Raw genomic sequence first — 21,068 nt, forward strand, 5'->3', positions numbered from 1 at the left:
ATGATACGGGAGTGCTTAGAAAATAAAAATTATTGTTCGGCTACCTTTTTAGATGTGAGTCAAGCGTTTGATAAGGTGTGACATACTGGTCTATTATACAAAATTAAGAAGTTTTTACCTCATTCTGTTTTTTCAATACTAAAATCGTATCTTTCAAACCGATCTTTTCAAATAAAATACCATGATGTTCTTACTCAGCTACATTCAATAGAATCCTGAATTCCTCAAGGAAGTGTACTTGGTCCATTTTTATACTTACTATATACTGCTGACCTCCCAGAAAATTAACATACTCAAATTGCAACTTTCGCAGATTATATTGCAATTATGTCAGTCAATAAAGATTGTGTTGAGCATCCCATTACTTACAACAGAGCTTAAATGCAATTATTGCTAATTGGTTTAAGACATGGAGAATCAAAATTAACGAAAATAAATCAACTCAAATAACGTTTACGTTAAATCAAAATTCTTGTCCTCCAGTTACATTGAATAACGTTCATTTACCCCAAGTAACTGAAGTAAATTATCTGGGCATGAGTTTAGACAGAAGGCTGACATGGAAATCCCACATTTGAACAAAGAGACAACAGCTAAATTTAAAAACAAATAAAATGAATTGGCTACTTGGATCTAAATCAAAACTCAGTTTGAAGAACAAAATACTATTATATAAACTATCCTAAAACCTGTATGGACATATGGTGTGCAGTTATGGGGCACAGCAAGCAACTCAAATCTGGAGATACTACAACGGTATCAATCAAAATTGTTAAGACAAATTACAAAAGCGCCATGGTATGTATCCAATAAAACGTTACATCCCACAAGATTTGAACATCCCAAAAGTCAAAGTAGAAATAACCAAATTCAGTCGCATTTATCTTTTAAGATTAGAAGATCATCCAAACCACCTTGTGGTAAATTTACTTGATAATTTTAAAAATGTGTACTCCATCGAACTGCTATCCTGGATCTACCCTTTAGGTTCTTGAATTAATTATGTTAGTGTTAACAATGGTTAACATCCAACTCAATTTTAATTGTTAATGTTGTTTCCGTGTATAATATTTACTCATTGCTCTTCCCAAATTGAACAGATTGTAAATAAATAAAATGTTGTTAAAAAAATCCTTCAGATCCTCTTCAGTGCTATCTTGACTATACTATCAGGAGAAGGATGAGGCTTTCAAGAGAATAAAAACCCGGCGTATTCAATGTAGTGTAATCTCACTCTGGAATCGTTTAAGGGTCATTTAAATATAAGGGGAATGATTCGATTGAATGTTTGAATTAATGGCAACCCTGTTTATTTTGAAGGTGTTGTGTTTTATAATCATAAGCTATGTCTCGTCAATCGTCATGTCACTAATTTAGTTTCTTATCACTTGTGAGGTTAATTACATTGTTATTAATGAGACCTTTTATAAATACTTTAGCAGTTAATAGTTTTAGATTTGTACTGAAAGCGAGAGGACACAAAATGTCATCTGGGATTTCTGCAATAGAAGAAATAAGACCTTTATCCTCAGAAACTGGTCTTGTTATTTTTCTCCATGGTTCAGGTTAGTCCTATATAAACATTGTCTTTAACGGACTAGAGGATTAATTATACTGTCATTCTTTAATGCAATATACTAACTAAAATACTGCCTATGTTTGTGACATAAGCTGTCAGACACATTTATCCTTCAAAATAGTAAGAAGTAAGTTGTTTGTTACATTTAATAAATATACATATATAGTTTTTATATATTTAATCCTTTTAATGCCAGAGATAAAATTAATATATGTTGAAAAGTGCTGAGTTATTTTTTGTGTCACTATGCAAAAAGTGCCAGAGTTTTGGACAAGACCGGATGATTTTAGAAAAAATTGACATAAACTTTATTTTTAATCATAAAAAGCCTCTTTTTTATTTCTTTTTAAAGGTAAATGAATTACGTATCAGAAATTATTTAACAATTACTATATTTTTATATAATTTTTAAAATTAAAAAATGGCTAGGCCTATATAAAGAGCAACATTTCTACAGAAACAAAATAAAAATCAAGTTTGAGGTGAAATACAGTTCAAGGACTTTAGCTGTGCGCGTGACCTTGAGTGTGTGGTGATAGGTGGGAGGGGTGGCGGGGTAGCATTATGCGCTGCGTCCCGAAAACATTTCCTTTGACTCAAGAGTAAACTCCTCCTTTCTGGAATTGTATTGGCCCAAATAACTCACCACACTCGCTAAAATCAGACTGTTTTGTGACAGTGCTGATTCTGATGGAATTAAATAATAAGATAATACCAAATAATAGCAATAATATGACTTATCCTTGTTTTTCAGTTGTTGTAGTGTTGTTTAAAGTGTTTTTGAAAATAACGTATTTGTCAATACTAATCTGCAAATCGAAATCGTGAGTTTAAAGTCGTTAAAGCGATTGTTGCGCCTTCATCTCAGTGGCTAGCACGTAAACGCAACCCGCCACACAGATAGCATTTATTTTTTGAAAGGGTAGTATTAGGGCCCTACGAGCACAACTAAATTCCTCCAACTGTAACTATGATAAAAAAATTGTATTTTGAAATTTCAATACTTTCATGATAAAGAGAATTTAAAAACAACCCAAAATCATGTGTAATAACCTAATACTGTACAAACAACATTTTTATGAATACCTAGTTAATTCTAGAGATTATTTTTACTAAAACAAGGTTTCAGAAAAACATTCACTTAAAATTTATTTTTTATCATTAAAAGCTCCTTTTTAATCTGTTTGAAAGGTAAATGAACTGTCCATAAAATACATATAACAATAATATGCTTATAAAATTTAAAAAATTAAAACTCACTTAAGGCAGTGACTTTTCTACGGAAACAAAATAAAAATCCAGTTTAAGGTAAAATAACTAATAGCCTATAAGAAAAATTTATTTTTAAATTTTAATACTTTTATGATGAAGAGCATTTAAAAATAATCATGTGCAATAACCTAATATTGTACAATAAACACAATTATAAAAATTATTCAAGCGCTAGAGATTTGTTTTACTAAAAAGCACAGGGTATTGGAAAATATTCAGTTAAAGTTTATTTTTTACTGTAAAAAGCTTTTTTTGAAATTCTTTTCGAAACTTCAATACTTTAATAATAAAAGTCATTTAAAACAATGCAAAATCATATGTAATATAACAATAATTACTAAAATGAAACTCAAAATAAAACCTTATTCAGGCAATTTTCAAACAAACTCTACAACACTGTCTTCATGGACACTCAGAAGTGACTGTTATTATTAATTTTAATATCTAATATAACTTAAGAAACATTTTAAATTAATAAAAACGCACAATTATATAACGTAAAGAAGGCTCTGCTACTCGTCACGAAACCACGATTGTGATCGCAATCCAACTGAGAAAGTGTTGTATCTTAGTTAAGTTAGTTGTTTATTTCACCTAACAGCATTAAAAAGTAGAAGTAGCATTAATAGTTGAAAAGGTTAGTTTAGTTAATGTATCAGCCTTTGGTATGCTACCAGCCAGTATGGAATAAGTTATAGAGGTACTACAAATGAAATAGAAATCGTCTTATTCCGAGACTCCAGCCCTCTTCGCGTAGATACGTCTCGTCTCAGAGCGAGACTCATATCGGTCAAGCGTATTCTTACGTCTCGTAGTGAAATCCCTGGCACTCAAAGTGTTAATTAAACTATTTTATATTTGTTATTTAATTTAACTCATCATTAAAATATTACTATATAATATGTGTGTATATAATATAGCTGAATTATATACCATAATATAAAATAGCTGTAATGTAATTCGGTTCATAATTTTGGTTTTTATTGTTTATTAGTTTAAATAATCTGAATATGATTTAATTGTCGTGGTGGCCGCTTATACTGCAGCCCCTAAGCTTTACAGTTGATCAGTTCTTTAAATTGTTTATTGTAGGCAATATTAAATAAGTAATTAGAGATGGTAAAGGTGGAGATAGAAAGAATTTATGACATGTTTACATTTAAAAGTTATGTGACCAACAATCCCAGTGGCATTGTATTTAATAAGGAGTCAAAATTTTGTATTTGATTTTCAATAAAATGTTTTATGACAAAGTAGGTATGTTGTGTTATACATCAAAAGAAACAGCAACAAAATGAAACCACTCCCAGCTTGATTAGGATAAAAACTATGGTGGTTTCCAAATGTGTAGATTCTGGTTTTTTGGTGGATTTTGATAAACTCTACTTAGCCGTAACTTTAAAACCGTGTGAAATATTTAGAGAAAATTGGAAATTTTCCAAATTAATATGAGGAATACCTTCATACCAAATTTAATCAAATTCTGAGGTGGTCATGTTTGTAACCTGTGTTAATTAGATTTGGAATTAAAATTGGATAATTAAGTTATTGTCTAGACCTTCGTTGCAAATATTCAGTTCAATGGTGTGTTGTAGGTGATACTGGAAATGGAGTGAAAGCATGGGTGGAAATGTTAATGGGAGAACGTATGGCATTTCCACACTTGAAAATAATGTTTCCAACAGCTCCAGTGAGACCATACACTCCATTAAATGGTGAAGTGAGTAGTTTAGTCTGTATAGAGTTTAGAGCTATTCACTTGGAGATTTCCTTTGTAATTCATTCGAGACTCTAGCATGAACACTTTATTACATTACATAGGGTAGATACTTAGAGGATTTTTTGTTAGCATGTTGAAATTCCTGCCGGTTGATACCGGCCCCCACTGATGTGGGGTTAACGGCCAAATAGCCAAAAAAAATTTCAATGTTATTTACTCACCATCCTGAACAAAAATATACAGTGTGACTTACAAGTATGGATACACTGTTTAGTTTTTGATGGATAAAGATGGAGGGATGGAACTCGGGACACCTTTCTAGGAAATAGAAGTGAACTTTTTAGTCACTACTACAACTTTACCCAATTCCCTAAAATGGGATTTGGGGAGGGACTAAAAATTTTTAAAATATAAAGACCCATTCACTGACACCTGATTTAAAAAGTCTTGATAAAAAAAGAACAGTGGAAACTAGAGGTTTCTATCTCAACCCAGTACAAAATGGCAGCTCGTGGCAATGAATTAAGTTAAAAGCATGGATGGATTCTGCTCAACCTTCAATGAACAAAGATAGTAAAATTAAACTCAGGACACCCCTCTAGGAAACAAAAGCAAATCATTCTCCCAAAATGGGCTTTTTGGGGAATAGTTAAAAATTTTAAATGTAAAGTTACAGTAGCGCTGGTAATTACAATTATTTTGTAAATAGCTAAATTGCTATATTAGAGGCAACCCTCTTTTACGAGGGGTATTAGAAAAATAAGGTTCCCATGATTTTTTAAAATAGACAGCTCTATATTTCTACTTAGTGTTATACATCAATTTAAAACTTAAAAGTTAAGCTATTTTTCCACATAATCACCGTTTCTGTCCAAACACTTTTGTAGACGATGCTCCAACTTTTCTATCCCCATGTTGTAGAATTCTGCCGCCAATTTTTTGAGGAATCGAGTAACCTCTTCCTTGACTTCATCATCGGTACTGAAGCGTTGGCCACCGAAGTGTTCCTTTAATTTTGGGAATAAGTGATAATCACTTGGGGCTAGGTCTGGGCTGTAGGGGGGATGGGGCACAATAGTCCATGAAAAATTTGTCAGCAGCAGTTCTTGAGTTTGATGTGAGACATGAGGTTGAGCGTTTTCATGGAGAAGCCTCACACCACTGGACAATCTTCCTCTCTGGCGGTTCTGGATCGCGCGTTTTAGTTTTCTTAATGTGTCAGAATATCTTTCAGAGTTTACTGTTGTTCCATGAGGCAAGAAGTCGATCAAAAGCATGCCCTTCCTGTCCCAAAAGACGGTTGTCATGACAGGCCGTCCACTTCGGTTTTCATCGTGAATTTCCATGCGGCCTTCACTGAATTCTCTACACCATTTCCAAACGTGTTAAACAGATATGCAGTTTTCCCCATAAACTCTTTGATTAACTGACGATGAATTTCAATAGGTGAAATCTGTTTTGCATTTAAAAAACGTATCACAGCACGAATTTCGCATCTGGCGGTAACAATGATAGGGAGCTCCATCTTCGAAGGTAGCTAGGGTGGCACTGTTGGACATAGCCAGGCGTGTGTGGTATGGATAGAGAGAGGGACAGCTGATGGGTAAGACAGTGTTGCCTGATTTCTCCCAACATATCGCATTCTGTCTTGGCGGCATAGGGAACCTTATTTTTCTAATACCCCTCGTAAGTACTCAAATTAAAATGATAATAATCACTATCATAATGAAATTAAGTGAAGTACGAATACTTAGTATGACATTTTTACAGAAACTTTTAAACATCCTTTCTTAAATTATTATTTAACTATGAACCCATGAGCCTCCTACTTTGAACGTTTGAGAATCACTTAGCAAAAATTACAATATTTATAGGAATTGTTGAAAATTTTCAAAATTTACTTTTTAGAAATGCTTAAACAATTTTGAATTAGATTTTGCAAAAAAACTTTTAATGACAAAACATGTTGTGTTAAACATCAAAAGAAAGAGCATTTAAAACTGTGTAAAATTACAATATTCCTCCATCTCTGTAGCTCGATTAGGAGGAAAGCTGGTGATTTCAAAATGTGTTGGTTGCGGTTATTTGTTAGATTTTGTGATAATTATTTACTTTAGCCACTTCATACTATTTGCCAAAATTTCAACTTAAAATAAGAAAACAAATGTATAAGATACCATTACAATACATATAAAAATAGGAAAGCCTTAATAAAAACAGAAATTACAACGGAAATGTCCTTACCCATCTTTTAACTTTTAGGTTAGAAATTTTGGGTTATATCTCAAATAGTCCAACAATGTAGGGGACCAGGGGTAATCAGGGTTTTTCTGGGTGGGGGGATAACAAGCTAAATTTGAGCTCAGATCACGTGAGAATGGTTTAACCGAAATGCCCCTTGCCAGCAGTGCGGGCTTTGGGCCACCCACACTGCTGGCAGTTAAAAGAAAACATCCTTGAGTAGTGCCTAAATTTGAGCTAAGATCACGTGAGTGCGCCTTTCCGCCCTACCAAAATTTCCTTAATCATAATCCAACGTTAGAAAAGTAACCAACCAAAACAATAATTAAAGTAATAAAATAGAAAAAATAATGTAACAAATGAATGAAATAATAAAGAAATCAAAAAGTAAATATTAAATATTTTATAATAGCAACTTACAAAATATTTAATGAAGAGGAGGATACAGCTCTCGGCTGCTCTGGGAAAGTTATGAAGCCGATCCAGTGGTTCTAGTGTTGCTAAAAATGGGAAAATATAAAAATAACTAATGCGAGGTTTACAGAAAATAAGTACCGTTTCATTCTACTGCCGCTGTAGCGCTGTAATTAGTGTTCCGTGCATGTGCACTAGTCGTCCTTGTTCACTGGCTATCGAATCATGCTATTTTACTCGGTTTTCAGTTTTCTTTGAACTTTTAAAACGTTTAAGACAGTTAGTGATCCCGCTGATTGTGAGGTTCGTTCTGTAATAAGATTTTTGAAAGCAAGGAATGTGAAACTGGCTGAAATTTATCGTTGAATTTGAGATGTTTACGGGGAAGACGTGATGAGTAAAGGAATGGTGAGAAAGCGGGTTAGAATGTTCAATGGCGGTCGAAAAAATTTGCATGATGAGAATCAGAGCGGTCAGCCTTCTCTCAACACCAAAGATCTGGTTAGTGCAGTTGACGAAAAAAGAGAACAGAGGTTTCACTTTGACAATGCTATCTGACGATTTCCATCAAATTTCACACACTATTTTGTACAAAATTGTTACGGATCGCTTAGGTTATCGCAAGTTGTGCTCCAGAAGGGTTCCAAAAATGCTCACTGTCGTGCACAAAACCAAGAGACTCGGAAGAGCTTTGACTTTTCTCACACGGTACAGTAATGAAGGTGAGGATTTTTTAAACAAATTTGTGACAGGTGATGAAACTTGGGTCCGTCATGTCACACCGGAATCGAAACAACAGTCAATGGAGTGGTGACACACACAATCCCCAAAGAAACAAAATTTCAAGACGACAATGTCTGCATAAAAAATTATGTGCACTGTCTTTTGGGATCGGAAAGGTGTTTTGCTGATTGATTTTCTCCCAAGAGGTAAAACCATTAATGCGGCAAGGTATAGCAGAACCTTAAGAAAACTAAGGTAACGGAATTGTGTTGCTCCACGACAATCTCGGCCCCATACCGCTGGTGACACTCAAACATTGGTTCGAGAATTTTGTTGGGAGTAGTTCGATCACCCACCCTACAGCCCGGACTTGGCACAGTCTCGCTACCACTTGTTCCTGCACATGAGTGCAAGATTCTAGATTTACTGTTCGAGATTTACTTAAATGTCTAACCAAAAGTTGAAACATATTATCAGTCATTGTGCAATTATGGATCGCAATCTTCTAAAAATCTATCTGGGTATGAAAACAGACTATAGTAAGAAATTGATAAAAGTGATTTCAGATCATTACAGCTAACGTGGCAAAAGTAAATAACAACTGTTAAATTTCACATAGCCGTAACTTTGAAACTGTTTGAAATATTTGGGAGAAAATTGGTAATTTTCTGAATTTATATGATGAAGACTACCTTCATACCAAATTTCATCATGGTGAAGTAAATTCTTTTATTTTAGTATGTTGATTTCATACGGAATGACCCAGTTGTTTCATCTGAGAAAACAATGTTGTTTAACGTAATTGTATATTATTAATGTTCCACATCATTATTTCACAAAATTCTACTCAACGATCAAAATCGTCCTCACTTAGCTCATGAACTAAATGACTTGTACGCTTTATAACCACTGTCATGTAAAACTAATGTTTGAGATATATCTAATATCTGAGAAACGTTTCTTGTTGAGGCATGATGATCTTCTACATCAGACTGTACAACGTCAAGTGACAATGCTTCGTTTGTAGCCGTTATTGGTCGTCCAGGTTTGGGGTGGTCTTTAACGCTGCATATTTCCTGGAAATGGATTGTTTTTTGAACTCCTTATTTAGATACAAGGGTTTTGGTTGGGATAAGTGTCATTAAAAAAATTTGTTCAGTTTAAAAGCTGAAATTACAAATTTGAAGTGTCTACATAAAAACAATAAAACATTTCTGTTTACAGTATTGTATAGAACACTTTGTTAAGCTATTTCAGTTGTGAAGCTAAATGAAGGAAAGAACCTGGAGGATTCACTTCTGGCTGGTTTATACCTTCCAGTTGAACCTACATTGGTTACAGCAAAAACCGATGTGTCACTTAACGTTGGGTAACGCTATGGCTGTCCAGGAGCTGCACATCACTAATCGCAAATGTTAAGATATTAGGTGCAAGGGTAAATCGATAGGTCTAGTATAATGCAGGGGATGACTGTTGGAGTAGGTGGGTCCCCAAGGCAGTTGGGGCATACTACCCCTGCCTGTATAACTAGTGAGGCTGGTACAGAGCTGACTTCCCTTCTTCCTAGCAGACTAGACTGAGATTAATGTCTAAACTCCTTTCTCATGGATATTGACAGGAGGCGGCCCCTCCCTCCAACCTTACCATCCAGAATATCCTATTACTCCTTAAGCAGAGCAAAGGTCTTTTTAGGATTAAGTGCAATTTCTCAGCTTTTTGACCTAAAATAAAAGAAAATATTGAAGACATATTAGTAAATCAAGAATATAAGTTAATTTGCTTGTTCTATGTGATGCATAAAATACATATTTTAAGTTTTAAAATAGTTAAAAAAAAGATGTTATACTATTTACTGTAGGCATTTTATAGAAAAGAAAATTATGTTATTTACAGAGCCTGAAAGGTCTACATTACATTAGCCTTTGTTAACTGCTCTACATCTACCTTTGGTACATGCTCTTTCATCATGTTGATTTATGGATACAAACAGTGCCTAGCAGTTTGAAATTTAATGTACTTTTATTATTAAAAAGCAGTTTTTATATTCAGTTCTTAAGTTATATAAGAATAGAATTGGACCAAACAATATGTTTGTGATAATTTACATTAAAGAAAGTATTCATTTGTGCTATAAAGTAACATACATTTTTATTTAGATTTTCCAAACTGAGTGTCACTTTACCATGTATCTCCTAAATTAATTTTGATATTAACTAAGGGTTAGTTTAAATAAAGTGTTTCTCTGATATAATCAAATTAAATCTGAATCACTCTCCTCTCATGGTTTATGTTTTCACTCCTGTGTTTTTATTTTAAATGAAACAAAGTTAATTCTTCTCTTTTTTAATCAGACATATTTTGTAGTAAATGGATTTCCAGTTGTCTTCATAAATACATTTTCTAAGTACTACTTAACTTCTCTTTTTAATATCTCTTTTTCATCATTTACCCTACATTAAAAAAAAAAATGAAGCTTGTTCATGTTATTGAATCAAAGAAATAGAAAATAATGTTAACCTTTAGCAGGCCACAATTAAATGGTTTTGTATGGAATCACATTTTGTAAAGTAATATTGTTTCAGACCTTTGAAACCAAAGTTTTTAAAGTTTATAATAAATGAAATCAAAAGATTTTTAAAGTAAAAAAAAAAAAATAAATAAAATGATGTTAAACAATGTTTTGTATTTACTCAAAATTTAAAAAAGTGCAATAAGAATAGTATATTCTGAATATAAAAGTATGAATTTTGTTTCTTTGTAATATAAAAATTTGATATAAAATAATAAAACACAGATAAACATAACATTTGATTACTATAATCAAAGATATAAAACAAAATATGTTTAAAGTGATTGTAACTCCAGAGTGAGTGCAAATAGCAATGTTCTCAGATGTAATTGCCAATTGACCAAGTTGTTGGCAATGAATGAATATTAGTTGCAATTTCCCATTCTTCACAATGTACGTAAAGACCACATTGAGTCTTGAGCTCAATCACTGTTATTTATGGTTTAGTAAACGTATATACTATATAGCCTACAATGTGTTTAAAAAAGTACAATAGATTTATAATTTTAATTGTTCCATTTTTACTTTTAACTTGACACCTATAAATTATGTATTCCGTATACAAGTCTTTTAAATCAGAATCTAAATAAAACTTTGTTATCTTATATATCCATATTCGTCCTTGGCTCACTGGGTTAAATTGTTAATATGTTGATCTTTTCTTGCTTTTAGAGAAAGTCTTATAAATGTTGGGAAATTAGATAATCTAAATACATTTAAACTCCAATCCCAAAGCAGTGTAGATTTAGAGAAAACTAGACATGTAATTATAAATTTCATAAAGGGTATAGTTTCTAATCTCAAACGTTGTGTCGGTTTAGGAGTATTATGTGATTAGATGATTAGACTGTTTAGACAATTTTTAGTAGATTCTGTGCTACGTTTCCATTTGAAAAAGACAACAGATATTTGAAAATACTCTTAATTATATTGTCACTTGTCAATCTTTTGTGTATAGTCTATTCGATTAGTGAAAATTCTAGAGAATTAAACTAACCTGTATAGTTTCTCATATTCCATCTGCTTTCACTGCTTGGGCAGAATATAGTTTACAATAGTGGATAGTGAAAATAGTGAATATACCAATGCAAAACTCAATTGAATATATATAGTTCTATTGTAAAATTGTATTTCAGCTATGCTCTGTTGTTATATTATACCTGACTTTATGATTATTTACAATAGGCTAATGAAATGAGAATAGTGGATAAAAGAATTATAAGACATTGATTTTACTTTCAGCTCAGCCATGTCTGGTTCAACCGTTTCGGCATAAGACCTGATGTGCCAGAGGACTTACAGACTATTGAACCGATGGCAAAAGAAATCAACAAATTAATTGAACAACAAGTAGCCAATGGCATACCATTAAATAGAATTATATTAGGTTCGTAATAGATCTTTATTACTTTTCGTATTTAAAATAGGATACCATATTTATATAGAGAACCTTAATTTAAAATCTAGTTATCAAGGGTTGTATTATAATTAGAACCCACACACACACACACACACACACACACACAGTTTGATATAGGTTTTAGTGTTCTTTTAATAGGCTGTGCATTATTTTAGTAAAAACTTTTTTATTTTAATAATAGACATAGATTAACAGCTCAGGCCTAATGTTTTATATTATTTAATATTGTTGTATTTTGTTAAAGGTAAGATTTATTAATTAGTTCAGAACTAATTAATATGTTAATTTATTAATAACTTCGTTAAAAAGTTCTTGCATTAAAAATTCTCTTAGTTACTGTTTGTTTTATTATTACATTGTCAATTAAATAAAAAATTCAAAATTTATTGTTAATATATAAAAATTAAGAAGATTTAAACATTTATACTGAAATAAGAGGACAATCAAACAACCTTGGGTAGGGCACAATTGTGAATGTATCATATGCTCACAAATAAGTAGGCCAATATAGAATACAGGATTACCCGATTGATATAAAATATACATATTTGCTGAATGTAAATAAAGACAGTTTTGAAATCAATTTGACATAAAAATCACTAAAATTAAGTTCTGAGCCCATTTAACTCCTTTTTACTTTATTTTTGTCTGCATTCATCCCAATCAATTTAATTCTTTTTATAATTCTTCCACCTGAAATAAAATCACACTGTACTCTTTATTGGATTTTGGTTTTTTTAAATTTTTTATGAGTCCAAAAATCACCAAGTAGCTCTAAATTAAATTTAACCCTTTGGGTGCCAAGGGCCGATATTATCGGCTCACTATATTTAACCAAAGCGTGCCGAGAGCCGATATTTTCGGCCCTTTACGTTTAACCGAAGTGTGCCGAGAGCCGATGTTTTCGGCCCATTACGTTTAACCGAAGTGTGCCGCGGGCCGATATTTTCGGCTTTGCGATTATATTATTTTTTTAAATCATATAGTAAGCGAATCTTCATAATAGATACATCAAACGAAAGGGGAAGAGTTACTTAACAAATTGATATATAACTTGTTATAGTATAAGGTCCAGGACAGTATGTGTCAAGTGCACCCGGGGTTGCCACCTTGACTGTTTCCCCCGCCACGAGTGTAAATAGACTGAACGTTTATGTAACAATGTATATATTTTATATAGAGACATTTCTTTGCATAGTTTTTTATAGACTTAGTAACATTTTTCAATAGGCCTATGCTGTAGACTATAGGCACTAAAAAATAGTGAGTGATTGGACTTTTTCTGCCTTTCAATAACTGAGGGTGAGTAAAAGCAAATAATATAAAAAAATAGGCTATTTGTCATGCTTTTATTTTTTGTGAACATGCATTAGGGTCCTAACCAATGTTTTTCAACCATCTCAATGCTAGTTTAATAAATATAGTTTTGTTTAGAAAAGTCCTTACAATAACATGCCCTTACATTACATTGTCAATATTTTAGCATTTTAGTCCAAATGTAAAGTTTTATTAAAAATCTTATAAAACTTTTATTTCTCAATATTTCTTTCTGAAATTTTCTATATTGGTTCATAATTATACATACGAATGTAAAATGTAACATATGTTTACATAAATAGTAAAATAATATAAGTTTTCTAATTAAAAAAAAAAATAAAATAAATTTTTTTTTATTTTTTTATTTATTTTTTTAAGTTTTCTTATTTATATTTTTGGATATTATCATAAAACTTTGTTATTACATAACAGTATATTTCATAACCTACAAAACAAAACAAAAATTGTCCATTTATCAGTATTAGGATAGGAGTTATACAATTTTTAGTCTAACATAACAAAATAGCTGTTTTGTGCTTGGCACACTTGGCTGTTATAGGCCATTTACCACTGGCACTCAGGAAACACCCACAGCTCACATGCATGGCATTACTCAAAACGAATCTTGAAATTTGCTTGGCATCCAAAGGGTTAAACAGTTCTTAAAAAAAAAAAAAATGTTGGTTTTAATTCTTGTACATGTGTTCTGTCTGTTTGTTTCAACCTGTTACTGTATTTAATCATTAAATCATATTTAGATATCATTAACACATCAAGATAAGGACTATCATGTTTTGATATACATAACCTGGAAATTAACCTTAAATCATATTTTACCATTAATACCTTGCCAGAGATTTAAAATCCTATTCACTAATATACACAATTAGATAAAGTCGCATCACTGTTATGACTATGGTTATATGTCAAGTGAAAATGTAAAGATTAAACAATAAAAAAAAAACAGTTTAAATTAGGTTAACATAGTTATTGGGTAAGGTTATTGTAATGGTGGTTCATGCACCATTACTTCAACTTAACATTGTTTAAATTTATCTTAATTTTTTCTTACTTGAATAACCTTATTGTAACTTATTAACATTACTTCCCCCATCGGATAACAACTCATAAATCAGTTAACATATTGATAACTAATCAACCTTTAGTACCATTGATTAAACATCGCTAAAACTTAACAGTTCACAACAAATAAATACATTTTCAAAAATTGTCTTAAGATTTTAAAAATAGTTATTAATAAAAAATAACCAAAGTGAGAAAAAAATCTCACCACGTGAGCAACTACGCAATATTCCGATACTCGAGCAATCGCGGGTTAATGAAAAAATAGTGCTGGGCAGATTTTATCAAGATAAATAATAATCAATGGGTACCATTGACATACATTGCTCATCAAAACATTAGCATTAGTATGATTAAAAAATATTCCTAATATCGATTATTTCTGCATTTGTCTATATTATTATATCGATGATCTGTTAAAAAAGGTTTTTAATTTTTTAATGACTGAAGATAATCAGACAACTGTCAGATACTGCTATTACCAATACAATATTCTGTTCACAACAATGTATAAGTATTATGATACTCTCCAAAATATCTTAGTTATAAAAGATATTTTTATCAACTGGACTACAAACCCAAAATCATAAATAAATTCCCACAATCAATACAGTGTACTTTATTAATTGATTCTATTTATATTATATTTTTGTGCTGTTAATATTATATTTTATATGTTATAGTTCATTTGAGCTGCTTTTCCCGTTATTAAGAATTACCACAAATAATATTTATGAGAAAAACATACTTTTCAAATGCTTGAAATAAAAAATTGTATTTAAACTTTTAAATCACAGCTAGACAAAGCTCAGTAAATCAATTTATAAAAATCAACCAAAGGTTCCAATTGTTAAAATGAAAATTCAAACTTTCTTTTTAAATCACTCTTACTTTCCATAAACATTATAAAACCACGGTTTTATGAAAATATTTTTACAACAAGGATTCCCTACAGATAGATTTAAGTTAAAATAAAGTACTTACTAATATAAACGGAGAACTAAAAGTTAATTTCTTCTCAAAAATTCTAACTAAAAGATTACTTCTCGTCCCCGAATAAACTAAAACTTAACATATCTAAGAACCAATTCAAATTAAAAAAAAAATGTTTCTCACAAATAATTCAAAACTGAAATAAAAAAAATTATATTCAAAGTTCAGTACTTACTATACGTGTTATATTAAATTACATTTTAGAAACACACCCAAATATTTTATAAAATATCAAAGTCTTATTTCTTACTGTAGACTAGGGCAGGTAGTACAGCTAAGTAAACAAGTAACCAGTATGGACCTGAAGTCTTCTCTCTCTCACTACAAACTCACTTCCGTAAACTATCCCCTCTCCTTGCTATAGGAATTACATAACATGTGTTTCTTACTGTAGACTAGGGCAGGTAGTACAGCTAAGTAAACAAGTAACCAGTATGGACCTGAAGTCTTCTCTCTCTCACTACAAACTCACTTCCGTAAACTATCCCCTCTCCTTGCTATAGGAATTACATAACATGTGTTTCTTACTGCAGACTAGGGCAGGTAGTACAGCTAAGTAAACAAGTAACCAGTATGGACCTGAAGTCTTCTCTCTCTCACTACAAACTCACTTCCGTAAACTATCCCCTCTCTTTGCTATAGGAATTACATAACATGTGTTAGACCTATCTATACAATAATTATTATAACTCAAACCAATTTCTGGATTAGTTTTAAAATAATTCGTGAAATGTTTATTGATATTAAATTAGATTTAATTTAGATGAAAAAATACAGCAGAATGTTATACAACCATACATGATGCACTTCCTGTGCATTTTATTAAATTGTTATAAACAAATTATTTAGGTTTAGCCTACATTTTGTAGACAGATAGGAGCAATTACAAATACAGCTCAGTAATTCATGTGAGTAATGGATGGAGGATTGTTTTACTTTGATTTAAAATTTTAAGGTTGTTTATGGTTAGTTATCTTAAGATACTGAATTTTTAGAAATATAGGACTCATCCTTCATTAAACTTGTTTTATAATTCACTGCAGGTTCCTTGTGTTGTAGGTGGATTCTCCATGGGAGGAGCCATGGCCTTACATGTAGGTTACCGTTACATGCCTGGATTGGCTGGTGTATTTACACTTTCGTCTTTCTTGAATGAGAAATCTGTATTGTACGATGTAAGTACAATTTATTTATGGAAGAAAATATTTGCTTTTTATAATTGTAAATATGTTCTTTTAGCCTCATATGTTCAAATTATGCTCAACATGTAAAAATTGGATTAGTACAAAGTTTGTTGCAGAAGATTAATAATTTGGTGACTGATGACAAAGATAAAATTTTAACCCTGGAACTGGCAAACGCCCGATATCTGGCGTTATAATATGTCTTTTATTTCTCAATATTACGTACTTAAAACACGATCAAAGAGTATCGGTATTGATACCAATTGAAAGGGGAAGGTTCAATTTATGTAAATAATACACATAAATAATTTTATCGTTTCGTTACACGTCCATACGTTTTATAATCTCTGAACTGTTTGTTTACATTCTCCCGCGTACCGCGTTAGTTGCGCGCGCAGCGATGAGCCAACGGGTTCATTCGGCTATTGTTATTTCGTCAGCTGGATGGTGTTCTGTCTGGTTTATTGTTTGTTTGAGTTCGTTGTAATGATGGTTGTGTATATGACACAATAATAGTAAGTTTTTTGTGCGTGTTTGCGTAATGGATCGTAATTTCCGGGATCGTTCATTCCGAACTGGTTCATTCAGCTATTGTTATTTTGTCAGCTGGATGGTGTTCTGTCTGGTTTATTGTTTGTTTGAGTGTTGTAATGATGGTTGTGTATATAACACAATAATAGTAAGTTTTTTGTGCGTGTTTGCGTAATGGATAGTAATTTCCGCGATCGTTCAAGTGACATTCGAGAACTAGTTGTATATGAAATAAGCAACGATGAGGATTCCGATTTAGACATTCAATCAGAACATAATTAAACAAATATATAATAAAATATAAAAAAATAGAAAATTAATATGAACTAATAGTTAAAAGATTGTACAAATCCAAGTGAGCTTTGAAGTTCTTACTTTTGTTGGTAAGTTTCGAATGTCAGTGTATGATTTTTGTATCGTTTACCACATGTAAAAATAAATGCCTTATAAACTATGTGTTGTTTTATTTTTACTCAGAATTAGATGCTCTTTCTTTTTTATATTTTGGATTTTGCATATCACTAAGAACAACAATTTTACAAATCAAAAACTTTGAACTAACTTTTCTTTTTTCTAAAAAAAAGTTTTTATGAAGAGGTAGAGTAAGGATATTTTTTTGTTTTAATTATATTATGTGAAAAATGTTCCTTGAACAATGCTGAATAAAAAAATATATAATATGACATAGGTACTTTATAGTAAACATGTAATAATAAAATAAATGTAAGGCAATGTATGAAGTACTAAAAGCCACTGAGAGAAATATGACCGCCAGTTCCAGGGTTAAAGGAAAATGATACTATAGATTTTTTTATTAAAAATAACTAACCTCGGTCAATTATTGAACGAGCTAAAACTAAAAACAAAAGTTGCAAGCAAATTAACAAAGAAGACAATCCTAATTATCTCACTACTGTAACTATTCCTTATGTAAAAGGAACATCAGAAAAAATTCGTAAGATATTCTAAATTTAACATCCATACTGTTTTAAGTCACAAAATAATCTAAGACTTTACTTACAAAATTAAAACCAAAAAACAAACAACAGGAAACCAAGAATATAATATATAAAATTGACTGGGCTTCCTCAAGGCCAATTTGCGGAAGGATGAAATTAAAGTTTTACTTAAAAATTGAAATTGAAGTTAATTTAAATAATTTGAAGTGATTGAAGTTTTTGCAAATTTTTCTGAATAATACATGGGAAATATATTAGGAATTTGTTGTTGAAAATGATTTAACTAACCTTGTAACAGGTATTCCGACATTACTTGCGTGCCTGGTAATATAAGAATGTGATGTTTCTGGGAAAATTATGTTTACATTATATGAATAAATAAAATTCAGTCTAATGTAATACAAGTTGAAAACTGTAATACAGCTAATAACAACCTTCAATGTAATAAGTGAAGTATAATTTAAGATACTTTGCTGAAAACACTTTATGTACATGATCTAAATTCTAAGTTTTATATCTAATATATGAAAAAGTAATAACTGTAGTTCTTGGTTCACTACAGAAGAAAAATATAATAAAATCGTGCAGTATTTTAAAACTCAATCAATATAAACAATTTTTCATTCATTTTCATCATTTGAATCAACAAGTCATTGTATAAGTTTCCATTTGCAACTTAATTCAATAAATGCTCATTTGGTGCTGCTCTCTTTTGTAAATGTTTATTTTAATTTCTATAAATTAAACCTCAAGGGTGTATTGAAGAAACAGCCTATTTAAGTCTCCAGGTACATGCACACAAAAGTACAATTCTTGAAAGAATAGTAGGTAAGTGTGAATATGTTTCCAAGACATACTGACTTGGCACAAATGAAGACTCCTATGGTCTGCACCCTAATTGGAGGTTACATCTCATTTGAAGTTGGTAATTGATTGAGAATTATCAACTATACTGCCATCAATCTATAAGAAGCAAGTCAAATTCTAAGATCAATAATTTTCTTGTACAGGAGCTACAGAAAAAGAAGGACAGTGGAGGCAAAAGTGTGTTGCCGCCATTGTTCATGTGTCATGGAGAGAGAGACGACTTGGTGAGTGTTGGCTGGGGGGAAGAAACACTCAACAGGCTTACGTCACTTGGTGTTACAGCCGAGTTCCATCGCTTTCCCAATATGCTGCACGAGCTCAAGAAGAAAGAGATGGAAATGCTTTACAGTTGGGTTAATGGTTTGTTAAAGAGTGACAAGCTGTAGGGATCTTCATGCAAGAAAAGGGCCGAAACGTAGTTATAGATTGTGTTTTAAAATGTAATTTTTTATAGATTGTAATTTAAAATAATACAATACAGTAAGAGACACCCACATTCATTCAATGAATTTCACAAACATTCAAAGTCTAAAATTATAGTGGTGTTCAGCTAGTCCACTTAAAAAGGTGTTAGTAATCAAAAGCTGAAATAGATCTAGATTGTAATATTATTTTTGGTATGGTTTAAACCTCAGGAGAGAAAATATCTAACAAGTTATATATATATATATATATATATATATATATATTTAAAAAAATAAATACTAAAACTCCACTGGTGATGAAAAACAGATAGTGAGAAATTACATACTCACATTCATTACATATTATAATATATTCTTGTAAAGTACATTTTATAATGTAGTAATCAAAATGGTCAGGTAAAGAACTTAAAGCTGATAAGTTCTATCACTTAAGAGGCACCAATTGCTAATAGTCTGTATGATTAAAATTATTTAACATTTTCAATTATTTTGAGATGATTTAAATTTGTATCCTATTGAATAACTTTTATTTTTTATTCATTACATTTAATATTTCTTGTAAAGTACACTTTATAATGTAGTAATCAAAATGGTCAGTTAACGATGTAAAGCTGCTTCTATTGCTTAAGAGGCACCAATTGTTAATAGTCTGTAGGATTAAAATTATATGACATCTTCAATTATTTTGAGATGATGTAAATTTGTATTCTATTGAATAACTTTAATATCTTATACGCTTGTTATAATCATTGTGTAAATATATGATTCTTAATTACTGAAGAATATCAAAAATTGTAAATAAGCTGTTAGTAAAATAAATTAAGTAAATAATATAATAGGCGGTTCAAGAGTTTGGGTTTATTGTCAGACCTAGTCTAAAATCCAATTTTAGTCTGCATTCTAAACATTGAATTTATGAGCTCAATTTTTACTGAAAGCGTTTTCTAAAGATAAGTTTGGTCTAAATGAGGAAAGGATAAATCTGCAGTCTAAAAATTTAGCTAGGAACTCACAGTCTACAAAAACTTGGATTTAAGAGATTAGCCATGTCAGTTCAGGAGTTAAATTTGTATGCAATTTTAGAATCAAACTTTGTTATACCTGTGATCTGGACTAAGTTAGATATAAATCAGAACATATTTTTGTGATATGCAGTTTAGTTAGCAGGATCAAACATTGTTCATTACTATATGAACCGATCTGGGTCATAATCTTGTCAGTTTAGTCAAGGAAATTATATAGATATGATAGGTATTTGTGCAGTTTGTTATAATGGAATATCTGGATTATTTTGATTACGCAATAGATTAACCTCCTTGCATAGCAGGACTGGTTAATTATATTTTACCCAGGATCACTAGAGGTATCTTTATGCTAAGAAAATTAAATTACACAGTTTCTAATGATGTTCTTCTTCTAATTTATTATAGTTATATACATTCTTTTTTAATGTATGGTGCCATCTTTTGGGCCAACTGCTTCTTACTCTCATTGTCTGTTTGTCTTGCAAAAGCAGGCAGTTCGATTGATTTGTAAAGCTCCAACTAGATCCCATTGTAAGAATTTATTTATTAAGTTACAAATTATGACAAATTCCACTGTATTTACATTTATTCAGTGCCTTATTTATGTAAAACAGAACATACATCTTTTCAAATCATAATAGTGATTACCACAGTTATGAAACTAGAAATAGGCAGGAACTAAGAAATGATTTAGTATCCTACAGTACAACACAAAAATAGCTTTAAATTTATACTGCCATTAATTT

At 31.1% G+C, this 21,068-nt stretch overlaps 1 protein-coding gene across 2 annotated transcripts; it reads left to right on the forward strand.

The window, feature by feature from the left end:
* The first annotated feature begins 1,201 nt into the window (after positions 1-1,201).
* LOC124371388 (lysophospholipase-like protein 1) lies at positions 1,202-20,133 on the forward strand. Of its 2 annotated transcripts, none has more exons than XM_046829718.1 (5): positions 1,202-1,565; positions 4,447-4,571; positions 11,761-11,905; positions 16,391-16,506; positions 19,016-20,133. In XM_046829718.1, exons 1-5 carry the CDS (start codon positions 1,415-1,417, stop codon positions 19,256-19,258), a joined length of 780 nt encoding a protein of 259 aa, XP_046685674.1. In that variant the 5' UTR covers positions 1,202-1,414; the 3' UTR covers positions 19,259-20,133. The 2 variants fall into 2 exon arrangements, with proteins under 2 accessions (XP_046685674.1, XP_046685675.1); XM_046829719.1 differs by lacking the exon at positions 1,202-1,565 and adding an exon at positions 1,615-1,706.
* Positions 20,134-21,068: the final 935 nt, after the last annotated feature.

Source organism: Homalodisca vitripennis, unplaced genomic scaffold (genome assembly GCF_021130785.1).
Source record: "Homalodisca vitripennis isolate AUS2020 unplaced genomic scaffold, UT_GWSS_2.1 ScUCBcl_1334;HRSCAF=4817, whole genome shotgun sequence".
Lineage (NCBI taxonomy): Eukaryota > Metazoa > Arthropoda > Insecta > Hemiptera > Cicadellidae > Homalodisca > Homalodisca vitripennis.